At 47.1% G+C, this 23,072-nt stretch overlaps 1 protein-coding gene and 1 long non-coding RNA gene across 2 annotated transcripts; one reads left to right on the top strand and one right to left on the bottom strand.

Annotated features, from left to right (window-relative positions):
* Positions 1–3,111: 3,111 nt before the first annotated feature.
* On the bottom strand, positions 3,112–7,694 carry LOC309633490. Its single transcript, XR_014247565.1, has 2 exons — positions 5,843–7,694; positions 3,112–4,241 (listed from the first exon to the last, which is right to left on the bottom strand). It is a non-coding gene; the product is annotated as an uncharacterized lncRNA (long non-coding RNA).
* Positions 7,695–19,271: 11,577 nt separating this feature from the next.
* SPAAR (small regulatory polypeptide of amino acid response) lies at positions 19,272–22,618 on the top strand. The gene is made up of 2 exons (XM_082402369.1): positions 19,272–20,580; positions 21,085–22,618. Exon 2 carries the CDS (start codon positions 21,423–21,425, stop codon positions 21,648–21,650), a length of 228 nt encoding a protein of 75 aa, XP_082258495.1. The 5' UTR covers positions 19,272–20,580; positions 21,085–21,422; the 3' UTR covers positions 21,651–22,618.
* The last annotated feature ends 454 nt before the right edge of the window (positions 22,619–23,072 follow it).

Raw genomic sequence — 23,072 nt, forward strand, 5'->3', positions numbered from 1 at the left:
GGGATTCCCTTGTATGTTATTTGTTGCTTTTCCCTTGCTGCTTTTAATATTCTTTCTTTGTATTATTTTTTGATAGTTTGATTAATATGTGTCTTGGCATGTTTCTCCTTGGATTTATCCTGGATGGGACTCTCTGCACTTCCTGGACTTGATTGACTATTTCCTTTCCCATGTTAGGGAAGTTTTTGACTATATTCTCTTCAAATATTTTCTCTACCCCTTTATTTTTCTCTTCTGCTTCTGGGACCCCTATAATTCGAATGCTGGTGCATTTAATGTTGTCCCAGAGGTCTCTGAGACTGTTCTTAATTCTTTTCATTCTTCTTTCTTTATTCTGCTCCCCAGCAGTTATTTCCACCATTTTATTTTCCAGCTCGCTTATCCATTCTTCTGCCTCAGTTATTCTGCTATTGATTCTTTCTAGAGTATTTTTAATTTCAGTAATTGTGTTGTTCATCACTGTTTGTTCTTTAGTTCTTCTAGATCCTTGTTAAACGTTTCTTGTAGTTTCTCCATTCTGTTTCCGAGATTTTGGATCAGCTTTACTATCATTACTCTGAATTCTTTTTCAGGTAGGTTGCCTATTTTGTCCTCATTTATTTGGTCTTGTAGGTTTTTATGTTGCTCCTTCGTCTGTAACATACTTTTTTGTCATTTCACTTTTTTTTTTTTGATGGTTGGGCTGTATTCCTGTCTTACTGATTGTTTGGCCTGAGCTGTCCAGCACTGGACTTTGCAAGCCGTTGGGTAGAGCTGGGTTTTGGTGCCGAGATGAGGACCTCCAGGAGGCCTCACTCCGACTGATATTCCCTGGGGTCTGAGGTTCTCTGTTAGTCCAGCGGTTTGGGCTTGGCTTTCCCACCACAGGAGCTCAGGCCTGACCTCTGGCCTGAGAACCAAGATCCCGCAAGCTGTATGGTGTGGCAAAAAAAAAAAGGAAAAGAAAAAGGAAAAAAGGAGCAGTACAATAACAAAGAATTAAAAAAAAGTAAAATTAGAAAGATAAAAAATATATTAGGAAAAATAAAAATATAATTGAAACAACTTCAACAAGGTAAAATAAAACCACAACAGAGAAAGGAAAAAAAGGGGGGAACAAGCCGAAAGGAGCAGAACAATAACAAACTATAAAGAATAAAATAAAATTAGAAAAATAAAAGATTTATTAGAAAAAATAAAAATATAAACAACAACAACAACAAGGTAAAAGAGAACCCCAACCTGAAAGAAGAAAAAGAAAAGCCTTGGCTATGGGCGGTGGAGTTTTGGTGGGGGGGCGGGGTGGAACTTAGGTAGGGGTGGGGTTTAGGGTGGGTGGGGCCTAGGCAGGGGATGGGGGGGTGAGTTTCAAGCATGGGCGGGGCCTCTGCTTAGGACCTGCCCAGAACGGAAGAGGTAGCACACCCAACAGGGGGCTTCTGGAGTGTGGATTTCTGGAGTTGGAGGTAAGGCCCTGGGTGAGGGTGTGTGGGTGGGATTTGGGCCCAGCGTGGTTGGAGGGGGTCTCAGAGGGGCTACCTCTGAGTGTAGAGGTAGGGCCCTGGGTGGGGGTGTAGGGGTGCGGCAGGAGGGAGGCTCCGAGGGCAGAGGATTAGGCCTGGGAGCCCAACAGGCTCCCCGGTGCCTAAGTGGACAGGCAAAGTGCTGGCCATGTTCCCTTCCATTCCTCTGCCCCCCCACCCAGTGTCTCCCCTGTCCCCACTGGACCCCTAACCGTGGGTGGGTCCCGCTGGGTGTAGGAACTCCTCCCCTCCGCCAGCCGCCCCTCAGGGGTGCCGGTCCCGTAGGTCCGGCCTTTACTTTTGCTCTGCCTTCTCTCCCTCCCACTCCCTCAGGACCTGTGTGGCTGGAGGGGGCCTCGGTGGGCAGAGGATCAGGCCCGGAATCTCAGCAGGCTCCCAGGGGCCCAAGTGGGCATGGGAAATGCTGGCCATGCTCCCTTTTGATCCTCTGCCCTCCCAATGGTCACTCCCTTTCCCTCTCTGGGCGTGGGATCCCTTTCCCTCCCCCAGCCGCCCCTCAGGGGCCCCGGTCCCATCCTGCCTCCACTTCTCCTCCCCCCTCACTCCCCCCAATGCCCAAGTCCTACCCGGTCGTTGGGGGTTCCTCCCATTCCCTTAGGTGTCAGTGGTCCCCCACCAGTGCCTGGTAGGTGCCCTAGTTGCGAGCAGACGCGAATTCCAAGTCCTCCTAGCCTACCATCTTGACTCCGCCCCCCACGAAAAAACCTCCTTGATTGTATTTCTGCATGCGATTCTCTACTTAAACATAACAAAAATGTTCTGTTTTTAAAACAAATTGTGATGGGCGATGAAAACTGGGTACTGTACAATAATGTGGAATGGAAGAGATCATAGGGCAAGTGAAATGAACCACCACTAACCACACCAAAGGCCGGTCTTCATCCAAAGAAGGTGATGTTGTGTATATGGTGGGATTGGAACGGGGTCCTCTATTATGAACTCCTTCTCGGGAAACCAAACGATTAATTCCAACAAGTACTGCTCCCAGTTAGACCAACTGAAAGCAGCACTTGATGAAAAGCGTCTGGAATTAGTCAACAGAAAATGCATAATCTTCCATGAAGATAACGCAAGACTGCATGTTTCTTTGATGACAAAGCAAAAACTGTTACAGCTTGGCTGGGAAGTTCTGATTCATCCACCGTATTCACCAGACATTGCACCTCCAGATTTCCATTTATTTTGGTCTTTACAAAATTCTCTTAATGGAAAAATTTTCCATTCCATGGAAGACTGTAAAAGGCACCTGGGACAGTTCTTTGTTCAAAAAGATAAAAGTTTTGGGAAGATGGAATTATGAAGTTGCCTGAAAAATGGCAGAAGGTAGTGGAACAAAAGGGTGAATATGTTGTTCAATGAAGTTCTTGGTGAAAATGAAAAATGTGTCTTTTATTTTTACTTAAAAACCAAAGGAACTTTTTGGCTAACCCTATACCTAATCCAATATTTCTACCTTTTATTTTATGCTCTTATTTAATTGTACTAAGCTGAAGTGGTGAGAATAAGCATGCTTGCTTGTTCCTGATTTTAATGGGAATGCCTATGTTTTTTCACCATTAATCATGATGTTGGCTATTGGTTTGAGATATTTTTCTTTTTAATCATGTTAAGAGAGTATCCTTCTATTTTTCTGTTCATTTGCAAAATTTATCAGGAATGCATAGTGAATTTTATCAAATGCCTTTTTGCCATCCGTTGAGATGATTATATGGTTTTACTTTTTTCATCTCTTTATATAAGTAATTACAACAATAGATTTCTAAAAACATCAAACCACCTGACATTCCTAGAATAAACTTTACTTGTTTATGGAGTGTTAGTCTCTCAATATTCCGCTAGGAATATAAATATGTTATTTGTTTTTTAGAATTTTGAGGTTTGTCTGCAGTGTTTTTGTACTGTCATTGTGAGGGGTGTCAGGGTTATGCTAGTTGTATAAAGTAAATTATATAAATTTAAAAAAATCTTTAAAGGTTTCTTTCTTTCTCTATTCTTTGAAACAGTTTAAACAGCTCCAGCTATTTGTAAGATTATTTTCTTTATTCTTTTTTAAAATAGACTTTATTTTTTATAGCAGTTTAAGTTCACAGCAAAATTGAATTGAAGGTACAGAGAGTTTCCATATACTTCCTGTCCCCACACACAGGCAGTCTTCCCCACTATTAACATCCCCGTTTGTTACATTTGTTACAATTGATGAACCTACATTGACACATCAGTCACCCAAAGTCCATAGTTTACTTTGGGGTTCACTGTTGGTGATATATATTCTAAGAGTATAATGTATCCACCATTATAGTGTCCCATACAATAGTTTCACTGCCCTAAAAATCCTCTGTGCTCCACCTATTCATCCTTCCCTCCTCCCTCCCCCGCTGGCAACCATTGATCCTTTTGTCTCCATAGTTATGCCTTTCCTGGAATGTCAGAATGTCGTATAGTTGGAATCACATAGTATGTAGCTTTTTCAGATTGGCTTCTTTCACTTAGTAATACACATTTAAGATTCCTCCATGTCTTCTCATGACTTGATAGTGAAGTAGGAGATAGATGGGCTCCTGGGCCAGACAGCTGGTGTTTGCCAAATGGAGCAAAACTGAAGTTTTGTCCTCAGCCAGACAAGAACAACACCCGTTTCCCTTCCTCCGTTGATATGGAGGGAATGAAGTAGCAGTGGGGATTTTGTCGCAGCAAAAATAGAAATGAGACTTTTCTTTTCTGATAAACACGGAAAATAAGGAAACAATAAACAGGCTAGGGAAATAACATAAACAGGCTTTAAAGAGTTAAGCAATCTTGGTTATTCTTTAGATGTTACTACTAACAAACACTTGTAGCTAGACTTGTCCTTCACAAAGCTGATTGCTCTCTGACTCCATATGAATTACCCTTTGCACCTGGCGTTTCTTCTCCCCCTACACTCCCTTGTAGCACTCTTCATTTCGGAAAGAAGGTCACGGGCCAATAACTTCAGGGGCACCAGACCCGGTTGCTCAGCCACTTGACACCAGTTTTGGCCATGAATTTGCAGAAGAAAAGAAATGCAAGACCTTAATTACTTTGAGCCTTATCACCTACCCCAGACCATGAGCCCCAGCCTATATAACTTTTTCCTATTCCGCAGGGAATGGGGACACAGTTCTTGAGGCGCTAGCCTGCTGTGTTTTCCCCTTTGCCAGGTAAACATTAAAGCCATTTTTCTTGGGACTTCCCTGGTGGTCCAGTGGTTAAGAATCTGCCTTCCAACGCAGGGGACTGGGTTCAATCCCTAGTCGGGGAACTAAGATCCCACACGCTGTGGGGCAACTAAGTCTGTGTGCTGCAACTACTGAGCCCATGCTCTCTGGAACCTGCGTGCTGCAACTACTGAGCCAGTGCTCTGGAGCCTGTGCGCCACAACTAGAGAGAAGCCTGCGTGCCAGAACGAAGAGCCCACGCACTGCAACGAAAGATCCTGCATGCCGCAACGAAGATCACGCATGCCACAACTAAGACCCAATGCAGCCAAATAAATAAATTTTAAAAGAGAGTAAACATTAAGGGGCGGAGTCAAGATGGCGTACTAGGAGGATGCAGAATTTGCGTCTCCTCACAACTAGGGCACCTACCAGGCACTGTGGGGGACTGTGGACACCTGAGGGGATGGGAGGAACCCCCAGTGACCGGTTAGGATGTGGGACATGGGGGGAATGAAGGGGGAGGAGAAGTGGAGGCGGGATGGGACTGGCACCCCTGAGGGGTGGCTGTGGGAGGGGAAGGGATCCCATGCCCGAAGGGAGAAGCTGGGGAACCATTGGGAGGACAGAGGATCAAAAGGGAGCGTGGCCAGGTTTCCCCTGCCCACTTAGGCCCCCAGAAACCTGCTGAGATCCTGGGCCTGATTGTCTGCCCACCGAGGCCCCCTCCAGCTGCGGGTCCTGAGGGAATGGGAGGGAGGGAAGGGGGAGCAAAAGTAAAGGCCGGACCTCCAGGACCAGCACCCCTGAGGTGTGACTGGGAGAGGGGAGGAGTTCCTACATCAAGTGGGGCCCACCCACAGTTGGGGTCCAGCAGCAATAGGGAGACCCTGGGGGAGACGGTGGGGGAGGGGAGCAAAGGAACAGAAGGGAATGGGGCCAGTGCTTTCCCTGTCCACTTAGTCACCGGGAGGCCTGTTGGGCTCCTGGGCCTAATCCTCTGTCCTCGGAGCCTCCCTCCTGCCACGAAGAACCCAAGACCCACCCCTACACCCCCACCCAGGGCCCTACTTCTACACTCAGAGACCCCCTCCAACGAGCTGGGCCTAAACCCCACCCACACACCCTCACTCAGGGCCCTACCTCCAAACTCCGGAACTCCACACTCCGGAGGGCCTCCTTTCCGTGCACTGCCTCTCCCCTTCCACACAGGTCCTAAGCAGAGGCCCTGCCCGATGCTTGAACGTCACCCTGCCCCACCCACCTAGGTCCTGCCCCACCCTAAACCCTGCCCCTGCCTAAGTTCCACACCCGCCTAAACTCCACCCCCATAGCCAAGACTGTTTTTTTTGTTTGTTTGTTTTTTCCTCTTTTAGATTGGGGTTCTGTTTTACCTTCTTGATTCATTGTTCTTGATTCTTTTATATTTTTATTTTTCCTAATAAATCTTCTATTTTTCTAAATTTATTTTATTCTTTATACTTTGTTATTGTTCTCTCTTTCTGGCTCCCCCCACCCCCTTTTTTTTTCTTTTTTCTGTTGTGGTTTTATTTTACTTTGTTGCAGTTGTTTCAGTTATAGTTTATTTTTCCTAATATATATTTTATCTTTCTAATTTTATTTGTTTTTTATTCTTTGATATTGTACAGCTCCTTTTTTTCTTTCTTTCCCCCCCCCCTCTTTTTTTTTACTACGCCACGAAGCTTGCGGTATGTTTGTTCCCAGGCCAGAGGTCAGGCCTGAGCTCCTGTGGTGGGAGCTCTGAGTCCAAACTGCCAGACTAACAGAGAACCTCAGACCCCAGGGAATATCCATCGGAGTGAGGCCTCCCAGAGGTCCTCATCTCAGCACCAAGACCCAGCTCTGTCCAACTGCCTGCGAACTCCAGTGCTGGACGTCTCAGGCCAAACAACCAGTAAGACAGGAATACAGCACCACCCATCAAAAAAAAAAAGAAATGACAAAAAAAAAAAATGTTACAGACGAAGGAGCAAGGTAAAAACCTACAAGACCAAAATAAATGAAGACAAAATAGGCAACCTACCTGAAAAAGAATTCAGAGTAATGATAATAAAGATGATCCAAAATCTTGGAAACAGAGTGGAGAAAATACAAGAAACATTTAACAAGGATCTAGAAGAACTGAAGAGCAAACAAACAGTGATGAACAACACAATTACTGAAATTAAAAACACTCTAGAAGGAATCAATAACAGAATAACTGAGGCAGAAGAATGGGTAAGTGAGATGGAAGATAAAATGGTGGAAATAACTGCTGGGGAGCAGAATAAAGAAAAAAGAATGAAAAGAATTGAGGACAGTTTCAGAGACACCTGGGACAACATTAAACGCACCAACATTCGAATTATAGGGGTCCCAGAAGCAGAAGAGAAAAATAAAGGGGCTGAGAAAATATTTGAAGAGCTTATAGTTGAAAACTTCCCTAACATGGGAAAGGAAATAGTCAAGTCCAGGAAGCGCAGAGAGTACCATACAGGGTAAACCCAAAGAGAAACATGCCGAGACACATATTAATCAAACTATCAAAAATTAAATACAAAGAAAAAATATTAAAATCAGCAAGGGAAAAGCAACAAATAACATACAAGGGAATCCCCATAAGGTTAACAGCTGATCTTTCAGCAGAAACTCTGCAAGCCAGAAGGGAGTGGCAGGACGTATTTAAAGTGATGAGAGAGAAAAACCTACAACCAAGATTACTCTACCCAGCAAGGATCTCAATGAGATTCGATGGAGAAATTAAAACCTTTACAGATAAGCAAAAGTTAAGAGAATTCAGCACCACCAAACCAACTTTACAACAAATGCTAAAAGAACTTCTCTAGACAGGAAACACAAGAGAAGGAAGAGACCTACAAAAACAAACCCTGGGCTTCCCTGGTGGCACAGTGGTTAAGAACCTGCCTGCTAACGCAGGGGACACAGGTTTGAGCCCTGGTCCGGGAAGATCCCACATGCCGCAGAGCAACTAAGCCCATGGGCCACAACTACTGAAGCCCGCACGCTTAGAGCCCGTGCTCTGCAACAAGAGAAGCCACCGCAATGAGGAGCCCTTGCATGGCAACCAAGAGTAGCCCCCACTCGCCACAACTAGAGAAAGCCCGCACGCAACAACGAAGACCCAATGCAGCCAAAAATAAAAATAAATTAAATAAATAAATTTATAAACAAACAAACAAACAAAAAAAACAAACCCAAAACAATTAAGAAAATGGTAATAGGAACAAACATATCGATAATTACCTTAAATGTAAATGGATTAAATGCTCCAACCAAAAGACATAGACTGGCTGAATGGATACAAAAACAAGACCTGTATATATGCTGTCTATAAGAGACCCATTTTAGACCTAGGGACACATACAGACTGAAAGTGAGGGGATGGAAAAAGATATTCCAAGCAAATGGAAATCAAAAGAAAGCTGGAGTAGGAATTCTCATACCAGACAAAATAGACTTTAAAATAAAGACTATTACAAGAGACAAAGAAGGACACTCCATAATGATCAAGGGATCAATCCAAGAAGAAGATATAAAAATTGTAAATACTTATGCACCCAACATAGTAGCACCTCAATACATAAGGCAAATGCTAACAGCCATATAAGGGGAAATCGACAGTAACACAATAATAGTAGGGGACTTCAACACCCCACTTTCACCAATGGACAGATCATCCAAAATGAAAAAACATAAGGAAACACAAGCTTTAAATGACACATTAAACAAGATGGACTTAATTGATATTTATAGGACATTCCATCCAAAAACAACAGAATACACTTTCTTCTCAAGTGCTCATGGAACATTCTCCAGGATAGACCATATCTTGGGTCACAAATCAAGCCTTGGTAAATTTAAGAAAATTGAAATTGTATCAAGTATCTTTTCCTACCACAACGCTAGGAGACTAGATATCAGTTACAGGAAAAAAACTAAAAAATACAAACACATGGAAGCTAAAAAATATGCTACTAAATAACTAAGAGATCACTGAAGAAATCAAAGAGGAAATCAAAAAATACCTAGAAACAAAAGACAATGAAAACACGATGACCCAAAACCTATGGGATGTAGGAAAAGCAGTTCTAAGAGGGAAGTTTATAGCAATACAATCCTACCTCAAGAAATAAGAAAAATCTCCAATAAACAACCTAACCTTACACCTAAAGCAATTAGAGAAAGAAGAACAAAAAAAACAAACCCAAAGTTAGCAGAAGGAAAGAAATCATAAAGATCAGATCAGAAATAAATGAATAAGAAATGAAGGAAATGATAGCAAAGATCAATAAAACTAAAAACTGGTTCTTTGAGAAGATAAACAAAATTGATAAACCATTAGCCAGACTCATCAAGAAAAAAAGGGAGAAGACTCAGATCAACAGAAATAGAAATGAAAAAGGAGAAGTAACAACTGACCCTGCAGAAATACAAAGGATCATGAGAGATTATTACAAGCAACTATATGCCAATAAAATGGACAACCTGCAAGAAAATGGACAAATTCTTAGAAAAGTGCAATCTTCCGAGACTGAACCAGGAAGAAATAGAAAATATTAACAGACCAATCACAAGCACTGAAATTGAAACTGTGATTAAAAATCTTCCAACAAACAAAAACCCAGGACCAGATGGCTTCACAGGCTAATTCTATTAAACATTTAGAGAAGAGCTAACACCTATCCTTCTCAAACTCTTCCAAAATATAGCAGAGGGAGGAACAATCCCAAACTCATTCTACAAGGCCACCATCAAAACCAGACAAAGATGTCACAAAAAAAGAAAAATACGGGCCAATATCACTGATGAACATAGATACAAAAATCCTCAACAAAATACTAGCAAACAGAATGCAACAGCACATTAAAAGGATCATACACCACGATCAAGTGGGGTTTATCCCAGGAATGTAAGGATTCTTCAATATACGGGAATCAATCAATGTGATACACCATATTAACAAATTGAAGGATAAAAACCATATGATAATCTCCATAGATGCAGAAAAACCCTTTGACAATTCAACACCTATTTATGATAAGAACTCTCCAAAAAGTAGGCTTAGAGGGAAACTACCTCAACATAATAAAGACCATATATGACAAACCCACAGCCAACATCGTTCTTAATGGTGAAAAACAGAAACCATTTCCTCTAAGATCAGGAACAAGACAAGGTTGCCCACTCTCACCACTATTATTCAACATAGTTTTGGAAGTTTTAGCCACAGCAATCAGAGAAGAAAAAGAAATAAAAGGAATCCAAATTGTAAAAGAAGAAGTAAAGTTGTCACTGTTTGCAGATGACATGATACTATACGTAGAGAATCCTAAAGATGTTACCAGAAAACAACTAGAGCTAATTAATGAATTTGGTAAAGTAGCAGGATACAAAATTAATGCACAGAAATCTCTTGCATTCCTATACACTAATGATGAAAAATCTGAAAGAGAATTTAAGGAAACACTCCCATTTACCATTGCAACAAAAAAGAATAAAATACCTAGGAATAAACCTATCTAAGGAGACAAAATACCTGTATGCAGAAAACTATAAAACACTGATGAAAGAAATTAAAGATGATACAAACAGATGGAGAGATATACTATGTTCTTGGATTGGAAGAATCAACATTGTGAAAATGACTCTACTACCCAAAGCAATCTACAGATTCAATGCAATCCCTATCAAACTACCAATGCCATTTTCCACAGAACTGGAACAATAAATCACACAATTTGTATGGAAACACAAAAGATCCTGAATAGCCAATGCAATCTTGAGAAAGAAAAATGGAACTCGAGGAATCAGGATTCTGGACTTCAGACTATACTACAAAGCTGCAGTAATCAAGACAGTATGGTATTGGCATAAAAACAGAAATATAGATCAATGGAACAGGATAGAAAGCCCAGAGATAAACCCATGCAAATATGGTCACCTTATATTTGATAAAGGAGGCAAGAATATACAATGGAGAAAAGACAGCCTCTTCAATAAATGGTGCTGGGAAAACTGGACAGCTACATGTAAAAGAATGAAATTAGAACACTTCCTAACACCATACAAAAAATAAACTCAAAATGGATTAAAGACCTAAATGTAAGGCCATACACTATAAAACTCTTAGAGGAAAACATAGGCAGAACCCTCTATGACATAAATCACAGCAAGATCCTTTTTGACCCACCTCATAGAGTAAGGGAAATAAAAACAAAAATAAACAAATGAGACCTATTGAAACTTAAAAGCTTTTGCACAGCAAAGGAAACCATAAACAAGACTAAAAGACAACCCTCAGAATGGGAGAAAGTATTTGCAAACGAAGACCTAAATAGACATTTCTCCAAAGAAGATATACAGATGGCCAACAAATACATGAAAAGATGCTCAACATCACTAATCATTAGAGAAATGAAAATCAAAACTACAATGAGGTATCACCTCACACGGTCAGAATGGCCATCATCAAAAGATCTACAAACAATAGATGCTGGAGAGGTTGTCGAGAAAAGGGAACCCTCTTGCACTGTTGGTGGGAATGTAAATTTATACAGCCACTATGCAGAACAGTATGGAGGTTCCTTAAAAAACTAAAAATAGAACTACCATGTGACCCAGCAATCCCACTACTGGGCATATACCCTGAGAAAACCATAATTCAAAAAGAGTCATGTACCACAATATTCATTGCAGCACTATTTACAATAGCCAGGACATGGTAGCAACGTAAATGCCCATGACAGATGAATGGATAGAGAAGATGTGGCACATATATACAATGGAATATTACTCAGCCATAAAAAGAAACGAAACTGAGTCATTTGTAGTGAGGTGGATGGACCTAGAATCTGTCATACAGAGTGAAGTAAGTCAGAAAGAGAAAAACAAATACTGTATGCTAGCACATATATATGGAATCTAAAAAGAAAATGGTTCTGATGAACTTAGGGGCAGGACAGGAATAGAGACACAGATGTAGAGAATGGACTTGAGGACATGGGGAGGGGGAAGGGTAAGCTGGGACAAAGTGAGAGAGTAGCATTGACATATATACACTACCAAATGTAAAATAGCTAGCTAGTGGGAAGCAACTTCATAGCACAGGGAGATCAGCTCGGTGCTTTGCGACCACCTAAAGGAGTGGGATAAGGAGGGTGAGAGGGAGACACAAGAGGGAGGGGATATGGGGATATACGTATGCATATAGCTGATTCACTTTGTTGTACAGCAGAAACTAACACAACACTGTAAAGCAATTATACTCCAACAAAGATGTTAATAAAAAAAGAGTAAACATTAAAAAAAAAAAGCCATTTTTCTCGTTCCTCCAGAACTCTATCTCTGTATTTCTTTTTGACATTGATGCACAGAGAGCCAAGATTTTGGCAACAACAGCTCATTTCTTTTTAGTGCTGAATAATATTCCATTGTCTGGATATATCTTAGTTTATCCATTCACCTACTGAAGGACATCTTGGTTGCTTTCAAGTTTTGGCAATTATGAATAAAGCTGCTACAAACATCCGTGTGCAGGTTTTTGTGTGGACATAAGTTGTAACTTTGGGTAAATACCAAGGAGTGTGATTGCTGGATCATACAGTAGATAGAGTATGTTAAGTTTTGTAAGAAACTGCTAAACTGTTTCCATAGTGGTCTACCATTTTGCTTTCCTTTAAACCTGTTTTTCACATGACATTTTTACTATTAAAATTTCACCTGGATATACCTAGATGGTCTGGTCTGGCCTGGCCTGTCCTGGCCTCTTCAGATAGTTTGCCTAGTACTCGGTGCAACTTTTGATCTAAAGACAATTCTTCAGGTAGGAAATTTTCTTTATTTCTTTAACAATTGTTTCTCCATGGGCTCTGTTCTCTACTTCTGGAATGTCTATTATGCAAGTATGCAGTTGACCCTCCAACAACATGTGTTTGAACTGCATGGGTCCCCTTACACGTGGGTTTTGTTTTCAGTACTAAATACTACAGTACTGCACGATCCATGGTTGGTTGAATGGTGGATGCAGAACCTCTGATATGGAGGGCCACCTATAAAGTTATAGGTGATTTTCGACTGTGGATGGGTTGGTGCCCCTGACCCCCCATGTTGTTTAAGGGCCAACTGTGTTTGATTTCCTGGGCATTTCTTCTCTCCCTCTTTCTTTATTCTTTTTCAGAGTTATGGGGAAGGTTTTCAAAGCAGTCTTTCTTGAGTGGTTTTTAATTTAAAAGTAAATTTCTTGTTTTACATATTTCCCAAACTCACGTATGGACTGACCTTTTGAATATTATTTAGAATATAAATCTGAGAATTTTACTAAGTGTCTGTTTTCAAGATTCTAGCAATTCTGGTAGTAAGGATACAATACCTTATATCTTTTTTCATGTGTCTAGTAATTTTTCTTTATTTATCCCCTTTACAGAAGGACCTACCTAGATCTATGTTTGTTTGGGATTAGAATTTGAAGTGGTTCTAGAAAAGATTATGCAGATTATTTTCAAGCATATTGGTTCCAGGCAATGGAGAAAGGGAAAAAAAAGCCCACTTGTTTATGGTGTAGTTTTCTAGGTAGGGGCATCCAGTTGGCCATGATTAGTGCAGGGAGGGCTCTTGAGAGAAGTTTGCCACTGCGCTGGGCAACTTCTTTTCAGTATTTATAGAGGCAGCTCAAGGTTTGCTGGAGGAATGTCTCCTTTCTCTAACTGGCATAAGCACACAGGTTAGGAACCTTCTGGCCAATGTCTCTGCTTTTATGTGCAAACCAAAAGATGGGCTAAGTCTTGGTCAACTACCTTGCGAGCAGACACTTTTGCAGTTCCCAGCATCACCCAAAATGTCTCCTGCCTGTGCCAACCTCACCCTAATGCATAGTCCTGGCTGTCTATCATGGGGCTTAGGGTGGCTCTGCTGGGGCAGCCCCTCAGTCGGGCTCCCTGGTGATGCCCTTCCTTAGTCAATACATCCATTGGTCTGGTTCCATCTGCACTAGATCTTGTAGAAATTCCTTACAGTTTCTGGACCAGAATTTGGGACAGAGAGGAGTTAAGAGGATGGGTTCAAATTAAGATCTATAAGCAAAGATCAGGGAACTATAACTTGACAGGTCCGAATACAAAACTGATTTATTTACAGTGTCACCGCTAGGTGGTGCCACACCAATTAGTGAAAACAATGGTTGCTGTCATGGGACAACCGAAAACCACTTGCAGCCAGTACAAGCACAAGTTTGTGAGCTTGTAGGGAACTTGTGTGCACTTGTGCACTTGCGTATAAGTGTGTGCACACACAACTCTTGGCGCATGAGTTTGCTTTCCGTGCAATGTTGGTTTACAAGTGTACACATGTGTGCAAGTCCATGCAGAGGCCTGTGCACTCTGGAGAGCATGGGCGTGAAGCTAATGATATGAACTCCAAAAGTCTTGACCCATCAGCCGTATGTATTGTCTGGAACTCTGGCCCCTCATCTTGGAAGGCTGCTTGTGGAGCGTGCAGAAGCCCCGACCCTAAGGGAGAAATACAGCGACAACGCCACGGGACAGCTTTTCTGAGGCAGGGAATCCCTAGACACAGCCACACATCCTCTAAGGTCATCAGTCCTGCAAGCCCTCCAAGGAGGTCTCAGTCACTTGTGACATCCTGGAGGACCATGGTCTCAACACCTTCCCGAGTGCCCAAAGCTTCAAATCAAATGCCCACCTTGGGATTGTATCTTCTGTCCAGATGGGGAGTGACCCTGCACTTAAGAAAATAAATGTGTGTGTATGTGTGTGTAGGATGGGGAGCTCCCCCAATTCCCTGCTCCCCACAAAGTCATCCAAATCCACACACCCTTTCCCTGTTATCTCTGTGGACGGTCCTCAGCTGATCTCAGCTCTCACTCTGGAGCACCCCCTCACTCCAGGAATCGTGCTGTCTTGATTATTTGCTGTCTAGAATAGCCCACAAAGCTGGGGTACCTTAGGCAAGTCCCTCCCTCAGTTTCTCTGGCTCTCAGTGAGGGCTGGGTCTGCATGATTCCAAGAGGCCCTTAGTGCTGACTGGAGTTCTGCCAGTGGCAGGGCCCTGCCCCGCTCCCGTGGCTGGCATGGAGTGGGAGTCTCCTTGCAGAAGCTCCCAAGAAGGAGAAAGTTCTGTTTGGCTTCCTCCTCCTCCTTCCAGCACACTTCCCTCCTAACAGGCCCCCAGGGAAGGCAGCTGGGCTCGCAGGCCTCTAGAAGCCACAGGGGGGAGTTCTCACTTGAGCATCATTAAAAGTTCAAGTGGCTTCCTCCCTCCACACACACCCCCCCCGCCCCAGGGTGAAAGCCCCAGGACTCATTAGACCCACTGCCCCCAGAGCCCAATTTGGTTGAAGGGAATGCTTGGCTTTTCCATCCAGAGGAGGTTTGCCCTAAGGGTTTGGGGCTTCCCTGAGAGAGCTCGTCTCAGATTGAGGTCAGAGAGGGAAGGTCCCCAGAGGTCACCTCTTACCCTGGCACTTTTCCAGAGGAGGAAACAGGCTGCAGGGGAGGGGCTTGTCCAAGGTCCCACAGAGGTGGGCTCACTGTGGAGGGCCCCCGGGCGTCCGTGGTCTCAGGATGGAGATGCAGAGCTGGGGGCTTCAGGGAGGCCCTGCAGCATGTGAGCAAGAGCTGTGAGAACAGTCCGACAAGCCCACAGCAGAAGGGGCTGCCCGGGGAGATAGTGGGCGCCCATCCCTGGACATGTGGGTGGGACGGGTAAGCGCTTGTCTAGATGAACAGAGGATTCAGGACCAGGACGGGGAGAGGGATCCGAAACTGCTCAGGTCCTGCCCCCTCTGTAAATTCTCCCCCAGGCAGGAATGGCGTGTCACAACTGCTGGGCAGGGAGGCTGGGGTGGAGCGAGGGCCTGCCGTTTATGGCTAGTTGAGCCTGTTGGTTGGAAGCCAGGAGGCTGGCACTGGGCCCTCTCTGACCTCAGCGGCCTCCTTCCTGCCTCCTGCAGCCCTGGGCTAACACCCAGACCCTCTTAGCTCCCAGATCCAGCAAGACCGAGGACGCAGAGACAGTTGTTCAGCTTCCCTGGATGATAAAACCCTGCCTGCGGGGCCTGCCTGAGGTCCGGAAGTGTGGGACAATTGCACGATAGAACCTGACTAGTCCAGGAGGCCTCTGTGGGCTGCAGGACAGGGAGCCGCAGACTCTCAGATGGCACAAGGTCTCCCAAGTCGACTGGTGCAAACTCCACTGCCTTAATATCAGTGGCAAACGTGTCAGGACCTGGTTTAAGTGCCTTATAAATCTTAACTCCTTGAATCCTCAGAAAACCCTATGAGGAAATGTACTCTAATGAGCCATTTTACAGATGAAGAAACTGAGGCGCAGAGAGTTTAGGAAACTTGTGCACAATCACAGGGCTAGTGAGTCATGTGGTTCGAGAACCCATGTGCTGTGCTCTAAGAGAGGAGGGAGCAGAGGCCCAGGGAGGGGACAGAGCTGGCCCAGTCACTTGGCCAAACGGCAGGATTGGGGGCGTAAACTCTTATCTCCAGCCTCCGGCCTCTCCCCGCCCCGCAGCCCCTCCTTTCAGCTCCTCTGTCCCAACCAAGCCTCGCTGTGGGCCTCCCCAGAGCTAACAGTGGCCAGGCCTCCCCTTGGCTGGCAGCTCCAGCCCAAAGAGGCTGCACCCACATTCCCTGGCTGCTCTCCAGCCCACAGGAGCTGAGAAAACAAAGTCCAGTGACTGTGAGGGCTGAGCAGAGGCTGCCGAAGGGGAGGAAGCAGCGAGGAGCCACCGAGCGGAGGCCGCTGTCAACTCCCAGATGCTGGGCCTCCTGGGGAGCACGACCCTCGTGGGCTTGATCATAGGCGCTGCTGTGGCTATTCTGCTGCTGCTGCTGCTGGCCGCCTGCTTGTACTGCAGGCAGGAGGAGCCTGACATGGAGAGGAACCACCCCGCTGCAAGGAGAAACCGAGTCCGGTGGGCCCAGCCTCCGATCTCCTCAGGCCGGGGCCACCTGGGACGCTTGCACCATTTCCGTTATTCTGGCCGTGTGCCTCACATGCCCCACACGGCCCTCCACCACCACCATCACCTCGCCCACCACCACGCCCACCAGGCCCACCAGGCCCAGCGAGGCCGCCGCTGATGCCTGAATGGCAGCCTGCCCCACCATCACCAGGATGCGGGGACCCCGAGGTTCCCGTGCAGAAGGGCACCTCTCGGTGGTGAACGTCAGGACCTGCTTGGGCTTCATTCGCCTACTGTGCCCTGTGTGCTACGGAGGCGGAGAACTGAGGAGCACCAGGGGTGGCCCTGCGCACACCGGAGGGTGACGGGGCTGAGAGCAGGGGTGGCGGTGGTCCTTTGGGGGCGGACGCCACCTTGTGACTGTAAGTCCCAACGGGCACCAGAAGTGACGGCCAGTCTGGTGCAGGTGCACAGGGGTGCGGGGATGCGCAGAAGGTGTATCCTGCTCTCTCCGAACAGCCAGGCCTCTGGCCGGGCGTAGCTGGGAGGCGCCCTGGTAACGCCCTTTCATTTGCAGAAGGCAGTTTGAGGCTGCACAGTCAAGTCAATGGTGCCTTAATACAAGAAAATAAAAACCACTAAGAAGCTTTTGTGAAGAGGCTCTTGATTGTAACTCAAGTGGGAGGGAGGGAGCGGCCAGCCCTGTGTCTGCCTTGCCCTGGACCTTCCTCTCCGGTGGGAACGAGTGCCTGGTGCGGGCCCTGCAGTGGGGGAGATTGGGCGGCTCTGCAGGGCTCGTGGACAGTAGGTGAGAAGGCCTGGGGCCTGAGCTCTGATGAGGGGGAGGTTAGGGTTTGCAGGCAGCCCTGCCCAGAGAGGGCTCATAGAGAGGAGGAGCGAGGCCCTCCATGCTGGCCCCTGGGCTCTACCTCCAGGGCTCTTTTCAGTCCATCTCTAGGACAGACTGCGCTCTGGAATTGCAGAATCCCCCTTCCATGGGCTGTGCTGAATGAATGTTTCTTTGGTAACTGGGTCAGGGTTTCCTATCCAGGCCTTGAGTCTCCAGCCAGCCTGACCCACCCATGCGTGGCTGGCACTGTGTCTGGGAGGGAGGGTGTGGTGCTGGGTGGCCTTGGGAGAGAGCTCGCCTCCTCGGAGTCTCAGTTTCCTCTTCCCTGAAATGGGATAGATGACAGAAACTTCTTGCCAAAGCCTGGAGGCCTTTTCCCAAATACCCCAGAACAGCTGACGGAATTCCAAAGTGAGCACGGAAATCTTGTTCTGAGGCCTTCCCTGAGGAAGGAAGTCCCATGAGCCAGGGTGGGAAGTGGAGGGGGAGAGGCTTGGGGGCCAGGCCAGGTGGTGGGGAGGGGCTGGAGAACAGGCCAGAAAGTCCGGGGCCTGGTGACTGACTCACTGGAACAGAATGTCCTGTTTCTTTTCTATTTCCTGGTGGATTCTCTGTGAGGGCTGGGATGGGAAGGGGTGGGAGGGGGAGAGGGAGGCAAATTCACACTGAGGGCTGGACTAGACTTCAGGCTTGGGAAAGTGGATCGGGGTCTACGGTGCCTTTTGAACCCACCTCCCCTCCCCTCCCGCTACGGCTGCCCTTAGCTCAGCCCCAGCCTGGACTCCTGCCACAGGCCTTCCGGGTCTGCCTACCTCTAGCCCTGTCCCTTTGTGAAGCGTCCCCACACTGTAGCCTCCTCACTGCCCTTGGAACAAAGTCTCTGCCCCTTGGTTGGCCATTCAAGGCCCCCTGGTCTGTTTCGTGCCTACCCGTGTTCCTTTTGTCCTATCCGCACTGCTCCAGTCCTCAGGCTCAGAAAACACCCTGCACCTTCCCTACTCTGTGTCTTTGCCCAAGACGAATTCGTTACTCACTCCTATGGGTTTCCAATTTATTATTATTGTTGTTGTTGTTATCGCTACTTCTGTTGGCACACTGAACACACTCTCTTTCCCTAGAGATTTACGGCAAGATTCAAAGGCCCCTGCCCTCATAGGTCTGAGAACTCTTTGAAGGCTCCCCACCACCCAGGGTGGAAGCAGTCCACACAACAGATGCTCAGGAAGGATTCCCAGAGCCTCATGCTCTCTAGAAAAGTAAATGTGCTTGGAATAACCACTGCCAGAAGCTTGGGGCTTCAGGGACACCAGGTATAGCAGTAGGACCCTGCAAGGATTAGGCCGTTGAGCTCCCGGGGCCTTGCTGAGGGAGCTTGTGTTCCTACCCTATCTCCCCAGTGTTGGAGGTGTGTGGAGGTCTGTAGCCTGCTGGCTTGGACCATGCCCCCCATCCCTCTGCAGAGCCCCATGTCAGCCTTGGCTGGCCTGTCTTTCCTAAGTGTGGCTTCAAGCATCCTCTGGGAGAACCAGGATGCCTGCCATCACCTTTTCCCTTGTTAATATAAGTGGGATGTATGGGGGACTTCCCTGGTGGTCCGGTGGTTAAGACTCTGAGCTTCCACAGTAAGGGGTGCAGGTTCAATCACTAGTGGGGGAATTAATACCCCACATGCCATGTGGTAAGGCCAAAAACAAAAAACAAAAAACCCCACTATATACATATATATATATATATATGGAATGTATGGGGCGTGGTCTTTCTTCTGACCAGTAGACAGTGATGGATGCTGGGATGACAGATGTGTGTCTAAGTGGTAGACATCTTTGGGAGCCCCATTGCATCTGGGGCTCATGGGCAGGGACTGTCTATCATAGGATTACAGAAGTCGCAAGAAGAGAAAATACCTGGAATAAACCCTTAGGACAAGCAGTTCCCCTGGTGCCCTCCATCTCCCTAACTGACTAATTGATTTTGGTAATTCAGTCTGAAACCACAGGCCCCACAGATTGGCTCATCATGTTTCCTGTCTCCTTCTTCTGGTCGCCCCAGTTAATACAAATAATTCGAAGTGTCCAGCTTCCTGTCACAGCCCCCGCTGGCTCCGGGCTCCTCCTCTGTGTGGGTGTCCGGTCATCTTAGAAAAGGGAAGAGAGAGAATTTAGCAGGGTATCATTTACTCCGAATAGTCACTCTCCCATTCTGTGTGTAGGCAGTTTCCTACAACTAGTACCAAAGAAAGTTCACTGGGCCTTGGAGAAATTGAAAAGGACCCAGGCTGTGTGACCCTGGGCTAGGCCTTGGCCCTCTCTGGGCCTTTGCACTCTGATCAGTAAAACTGTAGAAGGAGGCAATTGCTCTGTGGACCGGTGGTACCTAGAGAGAGCATCGAACTAAGAGGAAAGGGAGGAAGCCCCTCCTAGACTATTTGGTACTCTAGTTATCACTACTAACTAGCAGTAGGCCGTGGGCAGGTCATTTAACCTCTGTGACTATGGGCACTGTTATCTCTGAAATGGAGATAATATCACTTCGCAATGTTGCTGGAACCATGATACTAGATAGTGCCTGACTGTGTCTAGTACCTGGAATTCTTGTTTCTCACAATACCTTTTCTCCAAGGTTGGGTAAAGTGGGGCTAATAACCCAGTCTACTTTCCGGAAGTGGTGGTGGTCTCAGGAGGTGTTGGCTGTGGAAGGGCTGTGACCGAGTGACAGTCAGGATGGAGCCCCTTCTGGCAGACTTACTCGTGGCCTGGGCCTGGCTCACCCCCTCCCCCGAGCTGGTGGAGTGGAGACCCTGGCAGGGAGCGGCATGGGTGTGCACGGGGGTGAGGTGGGGTGAGTGCAGTCACCAAGGGGGCCGGCAGCTGTGCGGGTCCTGGGCCCTCACTCACAATTGGAGGAAGGAATGCAGGAAGTGCTCACAGCCGCTCAGACATCTCAGAGCCTCGTCCCCGGCAGGACCAAAGCTGCGGTACCCTGGGAATGCATGTGCCATGGCCTGGCCCCTGGGGTGGCCACCGGCTCAGGAGCCCACGGCACTGCGTACAGCCAGAGCTGTCCCTCGCAGAGCCCAGGGTAAGTTTTCACGGCAGCTGAGTGTGAGCAGCTGGCACGAGCAGGCAGCGAGGAGGGCTGCGGGGAGGCTGGAGCAGGAGATGGAGAGAGGGACTAAGGAGCCCACAGTAGTTACTGAAGGCTCAGATATCCCGCCAGGAGCATGACCTGCCTTATCTAAACAGCACTCTCCCAGCCCGTGCAGAAAAGGAGGCCGGGTGAAAGGGCACTTGTTTCCTAGCAGCACTCCCCTGCATCTGGCCCAGAGCTGCCATTGCCTCCTCCCCACTTTCGTCCCTGCCCCCAGCACAGGGCCAGGGGTTCGAGAGGCAGCAGATAGGCTGATTCAAGGACTGGCCCAAGGTTCATCCAGGGGAGGAGCCTGGGCTCATCTCGGATCCACAGGATGGGGAGTATTTTGTCTTTTGTCTGAGTGTACAAACACTCGTGAAATCCATATGCGTCATCAGCGGGCCGGGTTAGTGAGGCTCCCTCTGAGCAAAGTCTTCTGCCTTCTCCTTCCAGCCCCCTGCATCCAGGGAGTCTTGAGCTCACATCTTTCAGGACAGCGCTTCTTCCAGAGCTGCCAGGGGAGTTGCCCATGGCTCTTAGAAACCTGGCCCGAGGCTTAGAAAACAGTGACAGAGACCCACTGAGGTCGGAGTAGAGCCATGTGGGGCACCCAACGGCCCAGAGGGGGCACCAGCCAGGGCCTCAGACCGGTATCTTCTTAGAAGACCACAGGGAGAGCAGCTGGAGGAGCAAGGGTACCTGCCATCACCAAGAGCCCCTCGCTTCGGATGGGGAGCTAAGGTCCGAGACGCATCCCGGGTTGCTCAGTGGGTCAGTGGCCAAACGGGGCCATGGAAACGGCAGTGATTGGAATGGTGGCCGTACTATTCGTGGTCACCGTGGCCATCACCTGCATCCTTTGCTGTTTCAGCTGTGACTCAAGGACCCAGGATTCTCAGGGGAGCCCACGCCCTAGCTTCACGGTGGCCACGTTTCGCCAGGAGGCTTCTCTCTCCACGGGGCCAGGTCATCATGCCCAGCCAGTGGCGGGTGTCCGGGACTTCTGGACCTTCATGTGAGACCTACCAGCCCCCAGGATTTGCTCTGCTGGTGGTCAGACTCATCTACCCCCCAGCAAGCCTTCTCTGATGACCCACTCCTCCAAGCCCGGCATTCCTGTCCTTCCCTGCCTATATCCAGAAAACTCCCTGTCCCATCCCATCCCAGTTTGCCATGCCCTCCAGTCTGGGAGATCCATGGTGATGGGACCAGGTGGGAGTCAGCTCTGACCCCTGAGAGCTCAGCTGGACCCAACCCACAGGATGGGGCTTAGGAGAGGTCCGGAGCTTGAGTGAACGGGCAGTGTTGGATGGCATGGTGGGCCAGCTCTTCTGAGCTTCACGGTGAACTGAAATATCACTGGACTTTATTGTGAACAGAGTGTTGGTTAACTCAAGTTATCCCAGGATGCCTATGAAACTGGTTCTATTGCCACCAGAGGAAGCAGCGCCCTCAGTGGACAGTTTTACAAACCACTTCTTATCTGTTCCTCTAATTGAGTCATTTTGCTACTTGCCTGTGCATATCCTGCAGAGCCCACCCCTGAGATCTGCCTCCTACCCTTTACCTGAAATCAGCCCTGAAATTCTGAAACCAAAGGGCTGCTTCCTGGGAACTGGCGATTTATTTTTTAATTGAAAATGCATATCCTTTTATGGGTCTCCCAAGAATCAGGGTTGGGGAATCACAAAAGGAAACAGAAGAGAAAAATAGAGTCACAGAAAGTACAAGATGTTTTATTAACAGGAAAGCCAGAAAGAAGACTTTGAAACATATTTTGAATGAGACTTTATTACTATATTCTTATAGGTCACTTCTATTCTTAGAGACTGTAAGTGACGTGTCACTCAGGAATGATAGAAAAATGATAGAACTCCAAATGACAGAACTGAAAGTTAATTTTGAATAAGTTAAAATGTTATGTTATATTGACAGTATGTAACAAAGCTCTTGTTTGCATCACAAATAAATAGATGTTCAGTTTTTATTTATAGAAAATCTGTTTTCTCTGTACCCATGAAATAAATGCCGGACCATATTTAGCATATGGTTTGAAGGGTGCAGAATTCTGAGTCTCCTGACTCATGTCTCCAGCCAGCCCTGAAGGAATGACTCTCCCAGGACCTGCCTGTTGAAGGGGGCAGGACTGACCTTGAGAGGAGGTCTGGCCCCTGAGGGTGCCCGGATGGGCCACTCCGGCCACGTGGCTGCCATAGGAAGGACTCTCAGAGAGAGAGGCTTAGGGCTGCAGAGGTGCAGAAGGGCAAGGGGACAGGGAGAGAGTCAGGCTGGTGGAGAGGGGTGGAGTGGGGTGGAGTGGGGTGAACATGGGGAGGGAAGAGGCACAGCCCAGGGACAGGAGCTCCTGGGGACTGCGTCTTGGTCACTCTGGACCCTAGAGCCCGCAAGCAGGGCCTTCATAGAGCATGTGGAGGGTACCG

This window comes from Balaenoptera borealis (genome assembly GCF_965194805.1).
Source record: "Balaenoptera borealis genome assembly, chromosome: 8".
In the NCBI taxonomy this organism is placed as follows: Eukaryota; Metazoa; Chordata; class Mammalia; order Artiodactyla; family Balaenopteridae; genus Balaenoptera; species Balaenoptera borealis.

What these genes read in the sequence shown, in the direction of transcription:
- SPAAR (XM_082402369.1), top strand. Translation starts at nt 21,423, where the DNA reads ATGGAAACGGCAGTGATTGGAATGGTGGCCGTACTATTCGTGGTCACC.